The sequence below is a fragment of the Canis lupus genome, chromosome 20 (assembly GCF_048164855.1).
Source record: "Canis lupus baileyi chromosome 20, mCanLup2.hap1, whole genome shotgun sequence".
NCBI classification, from domain to species: domain Eukaryota; kingdom Metazoa; phylum Chordata; class Mammalia; order Carnivora; family Canidae; genus Canis; species Canis lupus.
This window is the reverse complement of record NC_132857.1, coordinates 35,634,498-35,648,148: the sequence shown is the minus strand read 5'-3', so window position 1 is coordinate 35,648,148 and position 13,651 is coordinate 35,634,498. Positions and strand designations below refer to the sequence as shown.

Genomic DNA, 13,651 nt, shown 5'->3' with positions numbered 1-13,651 from the left:
AGATGTTGAGAGCGAGTTCTGCTAGTTTAACTCTGGACTCTTGCATCTGAAAAGGTAGTATCTGGGAGAAGATGAAGTAAAAATCTACGGGATTCTAAAGAAGGTGAAGAGACTCAATATCGCTCTGCCAATCACACCTTATGATATAATTACTTGCCTTCCAACTTGCTGAAAGAAATTTTTTCAAGGGGGAAATAAATGGAGATATGATACCAGCCAGTTTATACAATGAGAACTAAGAAGAGGAAACTCATTATCAAGCAACCAATTCAAAATGCAAAATTTCATCAAATATTTATTGGGCACCTCTTCTCTGCCCAGCAATTGGTTCGTCACTGGGGACACAAAGGTGCATGGGACATAGCTCCTGTTCTTCAAGCTCATGGTCTAAGGGGTCCAGAGAGGCCAACAGCTGCAGTACACAGTGAAGGCAACAGCCATAATGGACCGAAAGTGGAGGCCTGGGACCCTCCAGGAGGTGGCCCCACCATTTAGGGAGGAAGTGAGAATTGTTAGACCCAGAACAGCAACACCTGAACATCCCAGGAAGAGTAGGGCCCAGAGTGACAGTGAGCAAGTAGGTTCTGCACCGGCAGACAGTGGATTGAATGTCAGGGTGAGGATGGGAGACAGTGGGACTCCCACAAGGCTGCCTCAAGAATGGGAAAAATGAGGAAAGAAGAAGAAGGCATGGGAGGTGGGGGGGCGCGGTAAGATGAGTTTGGAAGACTGGATCTCTGACGTGGTAGGACTGCTAAAGAGGATCATACAGTAAGAGTGGGCAGAGTGAGGAGAGCAAGAGGGAGCCTGGGCAAGAGATCCTTATAGGCCTGAGAAGACAGGGCACAAGGATGGGGACCGGAAGCCTGGAAAGAGCAGAAGCCAAGGGAGTGGGGAGTGGAAAGGAAGGAGGGTCCTCCACTGGATGCCTTGAGAGGCCAGGGTCCTGTCCCCACTTTGCCCAAGACAGTCAGGTGTATGCCTGCTGTCTCGACATCATTACTTACAACCTCCCATCTCTCTAAGTCATGTGGTCACTCTAGGTGGGACCAAGGCCAAAAGGTGTGAAATGAAGACAGCAAAACGAAGGCCATGTAAGAGACTGGTTTCAGTGGGTGGTGGGGTGGGAGCAGGTTGTGGCGGGCTGAGAAATCATTGCAAGTGGAAGCAATCATTGTGGATGCCTCTTCCAAGAAGCTGGCCATCAGGGGGCAGAGGTGGAACTGCATCTGGAAGGCCTCGAGTGCAGAGGGAGGGCTCTTGACCATCTGGGCTGGCCAGACCCGGGCAAGACCCAGACAGACCAGCCGATGGGGAAGGTCAGTTAAGAGGAAGAAAGATAAAGACAGGGCACAGTGGCTTCACTGTGTCCTCTCAGGATGGAAGTGGATTGGGGTGGGAGGACTGGGAGCGCAGAGGCAGGGACTGGCCTCACAAGCAGGAGAGGAGGCTCTCTTCCCACTCAGATGGTGCTATGGACTCAATATCCATGTTATCCTGCCCAAATTCATGTTGAAACCCTATTCCCCCAGAGTGACTATATTTGAAGATAGGGTCTGTAGGGAGGTAATGAAAGTTAAACAGGATCATATGAGTGGGGCCCTAATATGATAGGATTAGCGTCCTTATAAGAAGAGACTCCAAAGAGCTCCTTCTCTATCTGCCTCTCTACACCCACTCAGAGGAAAGACCATGTGAGGACAAAGCAGCAAGGGAGCTCTCACAAGGCCCAGCCCCACCGGCCCTTGATCTGGGCCATCAAGCCTCCAGAACTGTGAGAAAATACATTTCTGTTGTTTGAGCCTACCCAGACTGTGGTACTTTCTTACAGCAGCCAGAGCTGACTGACTACATGCGAAGGAAGGGAACAGGTGGATACAATTTAGATACGTCTAGAAGAGCCCAATGCTGGTCGGAGGAAGTTCATTCATGGCTGTCAGGAAATAGGAGACAAGCTTGTCTATGACAATGAAAGAAGGGCCAGGAAGGTCAGGAACACAGACATCAGGGAGAGCCCACAGGTGAGGATGTTGGACATGTGGGGATTCTGGAGAAGACAGGAAAACAGGAACCCTGGCAGCAGGGTGGGCTGGGACTATAGCACATGGCCAAGAAAAGATGTTTTTGCCCCAAATGCCCCCTGGAATCTGCCGGACACAGAACATTGAGGTTGAGTGGGCCCCAGGATATTATTATTTTCTGGAGTCCACATGAATGCCGAGTAGCCCTCTGTTTGTAATGTAAGCACGTAGATAGGATCTGAGTGTTGTGGGTTTTACCCTGCAGGTTGTCCCAATGCCTGAGTGAAGGTCAGTGGTGAGAAAGCTCAGCTTGCTAAAGGCAGGAAAGTGAGGAGCAAGTCAGGGGACATTGGAGGGCGCTTGTTGTGATAGTGAAACTCTAATCCTGGTTATGAAGTCTAGGCTTCCAAGTGGGGCACCCTTCGTCCTCCCCGGGCATGGAGGAAGCTGTAGGGCAGGGATAATGGGAACAGGGTGCATGGAGGAAGGCCCCATGGGAGCATAGAAAGGTGGGTCAAAGCTAAGAGAAGGAACCTCTTAAAGAGTTTGGGAGGTGTAACCTCCAGGTGATTGATTTTATGACTTCTCAAGATCATCTCTGGGGCCCTTAATAAAATGGTATGTGTAATTCAGTAATTGTTGTATGTCTTATAAAGTGATTAGATTAAACGGAAATTAATGTCACTTTGAGATTTGGGAGAAAATTTTGTGACAGCCCCCTTGGGCACCAGAAACCAATGCAGGCCTCTTTCTAGGAGCAGATGTGGGTGCTCGTTAGGAATCCCAGGGTTGGGTCCTCACACCATGTCTGGGTGAGTGGCCCTGACAAATGGCTTCACCCCTCTTGGAGCCTGGGCTTCTTTCTCTGCACGATGAGGGTTATGAGAATAAAGTCGGATGGTGCTGGCAAGGCTCTGGCAGGGTATCTGGTATGAAGTGAGTGCTCGATAAAGGAAGCCTTCATCATCATTATCATCATCATCCACATTAATTTTAGAGAGAGCAACAGTTTTCAAAAGGAATCCACAAATATTTCCCCCAGAAAATGAGAAGGTGATTTTTCTGGTAGATAAAAAAAATCCCAGTGAGCCTCCTCTGAAGAGTTGTCCAGAGCCAGCCCCTCAGGTGACCCTTGCAGGTCTTCCTAAAATCCTGCTCCCCCGGGTTGCCACAGAGCCTGTCAGCGCCCTGGAGGCAGTAGCACCATGTGCCAGACGGCTGTGCCAAGACTTTTTCTGTTTCTGAGCTGTCCACTGAGACAGGATGGAGAGAGGAGGGAGGCCGGAGAAGATTAAGCCCATTCTTGGCACCAGTCATTTTGTCTGGAAGTGTGTGTTCTTCAGGTACACATGTTCTGTCTTCGGCTCCGATTCCCTGTCACCAATCCCACCGTGTTGAATCCCATATGCAACAAACCCCTATTGTTAGTTCTGCTAATGCATTTCCCCTGAAACAGGACAAGCTTCGAGGCAGCAATTCTTGACCAGGAGCAGTTCTTCCCTCCCTGCCTCTCGGACAACATTTGGCAATGTCTGGAGACATATTTCTGTTGGCACAACGCAGAGAGGTGCTACTGGCTTCTGGTGGGTAAAGGCCAGGGATGGTGCTAGATGGCACACGATGTACAGGATCCCCCATAACAAAGAATTCTGTGACTCTCCTCTCTCCACCGTGTCCCCACTCTTCCTACCCTATCACTTCCTCCAAGCTGAGAGAGGGGCTCACTCCCTTCCTGGCACCCTTTGCTGAAAGCCCAGATTTAATATCCAGGGTTACAGTGTGTCAAAGTGAAGAAACCCCACTCGAAGGAGAAAGTAGCTCTCTACACCCCATTTAACTCACTAAGGTCATGAAGTTGGCAGTTTGCCAGATGCCACAGATTAAAAAGCCCTTCCTTGAATGACTGTTTTTCATTTACTTGACACAGTTATGTACAATTTTGTAAGTAATGATTGCCTTCAGGATGTCATTGTTTATTACTTGGTGCTACAGGAAAGTGCCACAGCTTATGACACTCATTCATTCACTCATTCACTCTTTCACTCAACCAACACACTCATTGAGCTCCTCCTTACACTGTGGCAGGCTCTAGGGATAGAAGATGAATAAGACAACATCTCAAAGTGTGTGTATTGGGGAGGAGGAGGAGTACAGATATGCTAGTGAATAATCTCAATATCGTTCCAGGGAAAAGTCCTCATGAGCTTCAAGGGGGTGGGATAGCAAAGGGAGGTAAGACCATGTTTCTATGGAGGTCTCAGAAAACTGGCCCCTTCAGTCATCATCACTTTCTGGTTTCAATTTGCAAGGGACCCTCCTGACGCTTCCCTATATGGAAAGGCGAGGGGACAGGGCAGGCAGCAGTAATAAGCAATTTGGCTTAATGATGTCCCATTAGGAAGATATCCGTGATCTTACTCAATGGGGGGTCCCCAAAATGAATAAAAATTTGTTGGGATGCTTGGGAGGCTCAGTGGTTGAGCATCTGCTTTCGGCTCAGGGCATGATCCCAGGGTTCTGGGATCAAGTCCAGTATGGGCTCCCCGTAGGGAGCCAGCTCTGCCTATGTCTGTCTCTCTCTCTCTCTCCCTCTCTCTCTCTCTCTCTCTCTCTCTCTCTGTGGGTGTGTGTGTGTTGCTCATGAGTAAATGAAATCTTTAAAAAATAATAACTTTAGGGGCAACAGGGTGGCTCAGTGGCTGAGTGTCTGCCTTTGGCTCAGGTCATAGTCCTGGAGACCTGGGATTGAGTCCCACATCGGGCTTCCCACGTGGAGCCTGCTTCTCCCTCTGCCTGTGTCTCTGCCTCTCTCTCTGTGTCTCTCATGAATAAATAAATAAAATTTAAAAATAACTTTAAAAAATTGTTTAAATGCCCTAAATCTCCAAATCAAATGTCTGACCATTCAGAGTCAAAGAAACAGAAGGTAAGCAGGGTTTCAAAGGCTGGGAAATACTCCAACCAAAGTAGGTCAGTTCCATTCTTATTTATTAAAGGAGTTCTTGCCAAGACGTATGAGACCTCAGGTCCAGATAAGCCCATAAAACGCCCAGAGGACCGAAACTTATACACAGGAAACCATCTTGGGATAATACAAAGCAGGACATGAGTGTATGAAAATGACATGTAAAGACAAAGGACATAAGGAAGCATTGCTATGGGTGACTGAGATCGAGAGAGCTGGGTTCTAGTCCCAGCTCCACCGCTAACTTGCTGATTTGGGGCTGGTCTCTTTTTTTCTGTGGTTCTCAGTTTGTTCATCTGTAAAATAAGGGAATTGGACCAGAGCATCATGAAAAGCCTTCCAAGGCACACTGAAGATTCAAGCCAAGTGGAAGCTTTCATTGCCCCCTCTGCTTATTCCTGACGTAACCTGGGGATCCCCTTGAGATTAAAAATGTAGGTTGAACCTCAGTCCTGAAGCTCAGCCACACGTTGGTTTCTTCCGACCACCTCAGGGTTAAGAAGTAGGTGGGGAAGGTCATAGGAAGAAGCTACTGCCTCTCTCATCCTGGGCACTGAATAGCAACATACCTAGAGGCGTTGAATTGTCCCCAGTGTCCTGAGTGGTATTTCCCCAAGTTGGGAGTTCAGATTAGTGAGGGGGTACTATTGCTCTAGCACTTTCTGACACCAGCACTGCCACGGATGAGAAGAGACTCCAGGGTTACAAGGGAGCTGGGAATGAGAGTCTCACATCCCACTCTTCCAAACTACTGCTGCTGGAATGTCACAGAGCTGCCCAAGGGGCATCCCCTGAGTATGAACACTCCCATCAGCTCTGGCGGTGAAGGTTTTTCTTATAATCAAACAGGAGAGGACTCCTGGAAGGCAAGGTCATTTGGACATCAGAAAGGACTCACCCAGGATGGAGACTGGAGACGCAGAATTAGGTCCCCAAGCACTTTTCCTGGGGAGTTTCTTAGGACAGGGGCCTTGAAGGCCAGTTTGGAATGCTGGTGGGAAGAAGTGGTTTTGGAAATCTGCACCCCCTGGGCCCTCCTCCCACCCTACCCCCCAATCCCCCCACCACCACCATTCCTTCCATCCAGGCTATCTGGGTGCAGCCACTCATTCACAAATCCCAGTGGGAGAGGCTCTGGAGTCCAAGGAGTTTCTGTGGGAAAGGAAAACAAGCCACCCACTTTGCCTTTCTCTTTTCTTTTCCAGCTCCTCCCTGGATAGGGTTGGCCGGGACCAGTTACTCCCAGGACCCCTCAGATGTACAGACTTCAGGGAGCCAAATCCCAAAGAGAGGGAGGGAGCTGTGAACCGTCCCACCACAGACAGACCCAGAAGCTCCAGCCAGAACTTTCTGAGGTTTCCCTCGGAGTGTGTGTGTGTGTGTGTGTGTGTGTGTGTTAAAATGTCAAGGCTTTGGGACCGAAGGATGTGGGTTCCAAGCATCTTTTCCTGGGGCAAGATTTTTGGCCTTACTTAGAGTCCCTGTTTCCCAGTCCCTAAAATCGAGGGTGACAATATCGACCTGGAAAGCCGATCGTGAGGTTTCAATGAAAAACTGGAGGCGGCGTGCCCGGCACACAGTGGGCCCTGCCAGGGGCGCGGCAGGGCTTCCGTCGAGGCACAGCCCGGAGGAAGGGGTCGGTGTGCAGACGGGAGGGGGGCCAAGCCCGCCTTCGCCAGGCGCACCTGCTCTTTTCATTCTGGGGGGATGGGGGCGGGGTACGGGGTGTCAGATTTCCCCCTCTCCGCGGAAGATCTGGGGACCCCGCAGGCCCCCCTGGCGTGGGACGGGGCCCACGAGCGGAGCGTACTCACGGCGTGCGCGGCGCAGGCGAGCAGCAGCAGCAGGCGGGGACGCATGGTGCCCGGCGCGCCCCCGGGGGCGCCTCGACGGCCGCCCGTGTGCGCCCCGCGGCCCGGGGGCTCAGCGCCTTGCGCAGGGGCCCGCGCCCCGGCCGGCCGCCGCGTGCGGAGGAGCCCTGCGGGGCGGCCCTCCCGCCGCGGCCCCGGGACTGCTCCTCCTCCCGGAGGTGGCCGCCCGCTACGCCGCCCAGCCCATGGATAAGGCGCGGGCGCCCGCGCTCCTCCAGCCGGCCCCGACTGGCCGCGGCCGAGCAGGCGGAGGGGGGCCCGGGCCGGGGGTGGGGGTGGGGGTGGGGGGGGCGGAGGCCCCGGGAGAGGCAGCCCCCCGCCCCCCGAGTCCCGAGGGCGCGCTCCCTGGCTTTGCCGCGGAGGGCACCGTGCGCCCCCTTCTGCGTCTCGCATCGGTTGATCCCCGCCCTCGGGTTGAAGGGAGGTTGAGCGGCTGCTCCTGGATGCAGATCGCATCTGTTGGGGGGGGGGGGGGGGTAGCTACTTGGCACTTCCTTTCTGATTTTTCACTTTATATTTCCTCATTATTGAGGGGCCCCTGGGTGCTCAGTCTGTTGAGCGTCCGCCGTTGGCTCAGGTCATGATCCCAGGGTCCTGGGACGGAGCCCCACATCGGGCTTTCTGCCCAGAGAGGGAGCCTGCTTCTCCCTCTCCCTCTGCTGCTCTGTTTGTGCTCTGTCAAATAAATAAAATCTTTTTTTAAAAAAATAAAGTCATTCTAAAATAAATAAATAAGTCATAACGCTCATTTCTAGGGAATTTCATTCCCCTGAGCACCATCACATGAGGAAGTTCGGATGATCAGGTGAGACGGGAAAGGACCCCGTGGTACACCCAAGGTGTTATGGGGGCTGCGCTGAAGATGAACCCCTGGAGGCTTTGTGCTTCCTGGTGTCCCTGTGAAGCTATTTAAGCACCAGGCAGGTCTCCCCAGTAGCTGCTCAACCAGAGTGAGTGCCTAGACGACCTGGAGGTGGGCTTTTAGCCTCTCAGTACTGGGTACCCTCAAATGGCTCTTACAGGCCCAGTTTTTTCTTTCTCTGTTTTTGTTTCCACTCCTCTTCTCTTGGTTCTCCTATCTTGACCTTTCTCCCAGCACTTTAAGTACACATCAGCTCCTTGAATTCCCCCCCAAGCCCTTTAGTCATAATATGCCCATTTGATAGAGAAGGGTATTGAGGGTGCAGGAGGATCAACCATGCTGCTGGGTACCTGCGACTCAGAAGGTCAGATCAGAAAGCCTGCCTAACCCTGGTACCCTGATTTTCTGTGACTGGCCTCTGGTCAGATGGCTAACCTGCTTTTTTTTGTTTGTTTAGCTAACCTGCTCTTAAGGCAGCATATGCTAGTCCTTAGCGGCCTTCCTCACCTGAAGAAGCTATTGATAGGGCAAAGCTGGTAAATCAGAGTAAAAATAAAAGGGAGAAAGAACTTTCAGCTCTCAGGTCCACAGTCAATACCCAGGGTATATCAGCCTAAAGTATACAGAAACATGCATTCAGTTTTTTTTTTTTTTTAAAGATTTTATTTATTTATTCATGAGAGACACAGGGAGAGAGGCAGAGACTTAGGCAGAAAGAGAAGCAGGCTCCCTGCAGGGAGCCCAATGCAGGACTCAATCCCAGGACCCTGGGATCACTGAGCCAAAGGCAGATGCTTTACCACTGAGCCACCCAGGTGCCCCACATGAATTCCTTTTTTAAGAACTTTTCCTACGGAAATACTCACCCAAAGATTCAATGAAATATGTGCAAGGATGTTTGTAGAAACACTAGTACAGTAGTGGAGAACAGGAGATAATGTATGTGGAAGGGGAACACTCAACCCCACCCTTGATTTCCTTCCTCCCGGAGTGCATCCATTAGTATAATCCTCCTGACCTTTCTCTACTCCCTCATTAAGGCTCTCCCCCTAACACACAGACACACATACACACACACACACACACACACACACACACACACACACAGGTAGAGAGAGCTCTATGTGATTCACACATATGTGGTAAGGACTTGCATGAGGTTCTGCACTCCTGCCTCCCTTTGACAGCTCCCTCATCTGCAGAGAGCCTGTAAGTGGATTGTCCCAGCGGACTCATTGCTGGTCAAGGCTCTGCCTGTGTGGAACCAGTGTCACCAGGGACAGTGGTAATTCTGCAGTTCAAAGTCAGAAAACCCACTTGCCCTCAAGTATAAACGCAGTCTCCCAGTTATCACTCATGAAAGTGCTACTTGACCTCATCTGTCTTAATCTTATTTATTAAATGGGTCAAAATTCAGGCTGGAAAGAATGTTGCTTCCCTGGCCCCTTAAGCCCCAACACCCTAAACGTACATCAGAAAAACCATGCCGTAAGGACTTGCCATTTTTACTGTATAGACCTCTGTGTTGTGTTTTCTGTAACCACTGTATGCATTGGTTCTTTGATGGGAAGAAATTTCAAGAAAACAGTACAAAAACAGAATCTGTGCTCTATATCAGAGCCTCATGATCTCCAGGAAAATAGCAGAACCACATTGGTTCTGTGCAACTTAATAAATTTCTAGCCTGTGGCAAGCCATTCTTCCTTAAATGGGAGGTTCTGCCTCTCTGAGTATTGAGAAAAGGGTCTGAGGTGCTCCATGAGAAGCCCATTTTCAAGTCATGGATGCAGTTAGTGGCTTTGTAAAACCTGCCTGAGAAAATGATTTCATAACAGGGGTGGAAGGAAAGAGGTTGGGAACTAACAATGTTTTTAATACCTGCCATGTGCTAGAGACCCTTTTTAGGCATTTGGAGTGTGTTACCATAGCCAATCCTCCAGGACTATATGAGAGATATTTACTTTCTTTGATCAATGAGATGGGACTAGCTAACAAGGGGCAGGGGCAGGATTTGAACCCAGGACTGAGCTCAAAGCTTCTGCCTTTACCTTTTGTACTGTACTAGGGTTCTTGTCCGTCATGAAGATGACTTCCTTACTCTTGGGCTTCCAAAGTGCTTTTGTATGCATCATCTCATTTGTCCCTTAAAACAGCCCTATGGGGTTGGCAAGATAACAGCCATGCCTGGCAGAAGATGGAGAACCGAAAGCATGGGTGGTTTCACTAAAGAGTGTTTAATGAAAGGACAATGGAGGTGTAGTGCTGTGGGCAAGGTTAAGGGAGCCAGTGAGGGACAGTGAGATAGCAGGGACTAGCAACTAGCAAGTAGAGGGCAAAGACTCTCCCCTTGACAAAACTTGAGCTTAACTCCTCAGAGCCCTATTCTCTAAATTCTCCTATTCTCACCTAGGCCTGGATCTTGGCCCCTAAATAGAATTTAGAAAGTTGTATTTATTAAAGCACAGGGACAGGACCTTGGCCAATTCCTAAATAGAATTCTCCTATTCTCACCTAGGCCTGGATCTTGGCCCCCTCTGTCTCTGGCCTGCCCAGCCCGGTCTCAGCAAGAGTCCCACCGTCCTCAGCTTAGTAAGAATCCCTCCAACTCTTTTTCCCCCCTCCAACTCTTGATAGCTGACCATCTTTGATATCTGGTCAAGTTCCTCATTCCCCACCTCCACTGTCTCAATCCTGGCCTGCCTTCAGCAAGGATCCTGTTAAGTCCTGCTAGCAAGAATCCCCCACTCTTGATGTCTCCTCTTAGTGATCTTCCATCCACTGCCCCCTCATCCTGCTCCTAGGCCATAAATCCCCACTTGTCCTTATTGTGTTCCAAATTGAGCTGGGTCTCTCTCCCCTATTGCAATACCCCTTTACTAACTGTCTTGAATAAAGTCTTTCTAACCATTTTAACAAGTGTTAAAATGTTTTCTTTAATAAGGGGCAAGGAGAAAAAGCAGTGTCCCAGAAGTTGGCAAGAGCTGTCCTAGAGTCACGCTAGGAACTTAACCAGAAAGGAATGTGGCCACTGTTAAAACTGCAGCCCTGGAAGGGGGTTAGGTGGTCAGATAAATACCCTGACTTCTCTTCTCCTGTCCACTGATCTCCTGGTGATGTCTCCATTAGCTGAACACAACCCAGTGCCAGAGACAAGACAGGCATATGAGAGATAGAGAAACTATCCATACAGTCTACCTGCTGGATGGAGAAGGGAGAAAATGGATTTGGGAGGGAGGAGGCAAAAGGAGAAAGGATAGCCCCACTTGGAAATCTTACATCCATTTAACAGATGAAGAAAAAGAGATGTGATGAGACTGTAGCTCAACAATCACACATTTGGGAGGTAGGCTCGCTGGAACCAGAACTCTGGACTTTGGGTCCCCAGCCTTGAACTGTTTCCATCCCACACCCCTTACACTCAACTCTAGTGATGGAAAACCTCAGCAATTATTTTTTATCATTTCACAGTTCTAGGGTTGACCTCAACCAGGCAGTTCTCATTCAAAGTCTCTCCCCAGGGCACCTGGGTGGCTCAGTTGGTAAAGCGCTGACTCAGGTGGTTCAGATCATGATCTCAGGGTCATGGGCTTGAGCCCCGGATTGGGCTACAAGCTCAGTGGGGAATCTGCTTGGGACTCTTTCTCCCTCTCCCTTTGCCCCTTTCCCCATGCTCTCAAATAAATAAACAAATCTAAAAAAAAAAAAAAAAGTCTCCCAGGGTTGCAGTCAGACAGTGGCTAGGACCAGAGTCATCCTAAGATGTGCTTGGTCAAATGTCTGGGGCTGGAGCAACGGGGGCTCCTCATGCATCTCCCACTGTCTGTGTGCTTTCTCCACGTGATCTTGGTGACAGGGAGCTTCGAGAGTGGCTCATGATCACAAAAGTGTGCATCCCAAGAAAGAGCATGTGGAAACTGTATTGTGATTGATGATGCAGCTTTGGGAATCACACAGTGCTGCTTCTGTTGCTTTGAATTGTCCATATTACCAATTGATCTATCATAGTTGCTAACTCAGAAAAGGTACTGGTGAGCCCTGGCACGCTCCTCAGCCAACTGGTTGGTAGGGTGGGGATCCCAAGACGGGCGGACAAATTGAAAGGAGAGCTCCTGGCTGGGTTTGCTAGCATTATTGTTCAACAAACTCCGATAAACTCGTGGCAAGAGAAGCCAATAACTCAGGAGACAAGAGTTCGGAAAAAAGAAAGGGAGAAATTTATTTTGGGTGCCTGCAGCAGCAGGGAGGTAGCAGGCTCAACCAACCTTTCCAGCCCTCAAGATGTGATGTGATTTGATGTTTCAGTACAGGAGCAAATGGCCAAGAAAGAATTCTTGAGACATTTTCAGTGCAAGAAAGTTGTATTTATTAAAGCACAGGGACAGGACCTGTGGGCACAAAGAGTTGCCCTGGGATTGTGAGGAGCAATTGATTATATACTTTTAAGTTATGAGACAAAGGAAGTTTCCAAAAGGACTTTCATATGTTAAAGAAGACTCTCAGGATCCTGGAGGCCTGGCTATTGTCAAGCTAAGGTTGTTTTTTCCTCTAGCAAGGCATTAATATTAAGACAGTTGGGAGTTCCTGGAGGAATGTCAAACTCTGCCTGTCTCAAGTATTTGTCAATGGGCTGCAGGTTATTAGGAAATTTAATTTTATCTACATTTCTTTTGTCTTTGTTCTCCACATCAAGATGGACATCTAGAGTTTATAGAGAGAGGTTGGGGTGTGTGTGCAAGAAAACAGGTAGAGAGCACCTGGTCATGGATGGGGGTCAGTATGTGTTCAGCACTTGATCATGGTGGGGAAGGAGACATTGGGGTGTGGTCTTCTAGGCATTCCATTGCTATGAAGGCTTTTCTGGTCTGGCAGTTGGAATGAGGTCATTGCAAAATGTCTTGTCAATGCCTCAAGAAAGTGTGATAAGAAATAAGCACAATAGGTTTAAGTTAGAGCTGAATTAAGGGGTCTTTACTATTTCTGGTTATAACTGTTGGGGGTCTATAGTTGAGCAAGAGGGCTCACTGACATCCAGACAATCAGAAAAGCCTGCCCAGGTTCAAGGGAAGGCACCATACACTCACCTCTTGATGAGAGAATGAGAAGATTCTAGAAGAACTTGTGAAACCACAAATATTATGGCCATTGTGGGGAAATGCCATACTATACACCCTCTAAACTGCATTATAATCCCCATGAGTGATGAAGAGGGGCTATCTCTCTTTTTTCTTGTAAAGATTTATTTACCAATAAAAGGGAGAGAGGCAGAGGAAGAGGGAGTGAGAGAATCTCAAACAGACTCCCTGCTGAGTGTGGAGCCCAGTGCAGGGCTCAATTTCCCAACTGTGAGATCATGACCTGATCTGAAATCAAGAGTCAGGAGCTTAACCAACTGAGCCACCCAAGCACCCATCTCTTTGATTTTTTTTTTCCATCTCTCTGATTTTGATGATTTTCTATCTAGATCTTGATTCTAATCCTTTTCTCCTAGTACCCCCACAGGAAGAGTGGGGCATACAAACCTAAGTCGTGACCACCCCAAACTCTAGAAGTTCATGTTCTTGTAACAGTAGTTTAGAAGTTACCCTGATGATGGAAGTTCTTATATTTGATTCTAAGATAACTAGTTCTCCATTGGTTTCATACAAATATTCTTATCCCAGTGAGACAGAATGTAAGGGTAAATACTGAAGGGTAACCAGAATATGGGACCCGAAACATGCCACTTTGGTCGTAAGGATTATTTTGAGCCAAAAGCAATTGAGAACTAGCAGCCACGGGAAAAACTCTTTACCCACTTCCCCTCCCCTTTGCCTAAATTATAAAGTATAAATATGCCTTTTTGTAAAGGAAATTTACACTTATAATGGAAATTTCCATTTGTTAAAAAAAAAAAAAAAAGTCTATACCAGGAAGAGAGCTATGCACCCAAGAC

The 13,651-nt window shown here is 48.9% G+C and overlaps 1 protein-coding gene across 2 annotated transcripts in view; it reads right to left on the bottom strand.

Moving 5' to 3' along the window:
* SCTR (secretin receptor) overlaps positions 1-6,894 on the bottom strand; it is a 71,350-nt gene extending 64,456 nt beyond the window's left edge. For both annotated transcript variants that reach the window (XM_072788916.1, XM_072788917.1), the window contains exon 1: positions 6,801-6,894. In XM_072788916.1, the coding sequence (XP_072645017.1) occupies positions 6,801-6,845 (45 nt within the window). In that variant the 5' untranslated portion in view covers positions 6,846-6,894. The remainder of the gene's footprint in view (positions 1-6,800) is intronic.
* Positions 6,895-13,651: the final 6,757 nt, after the last annotated feature.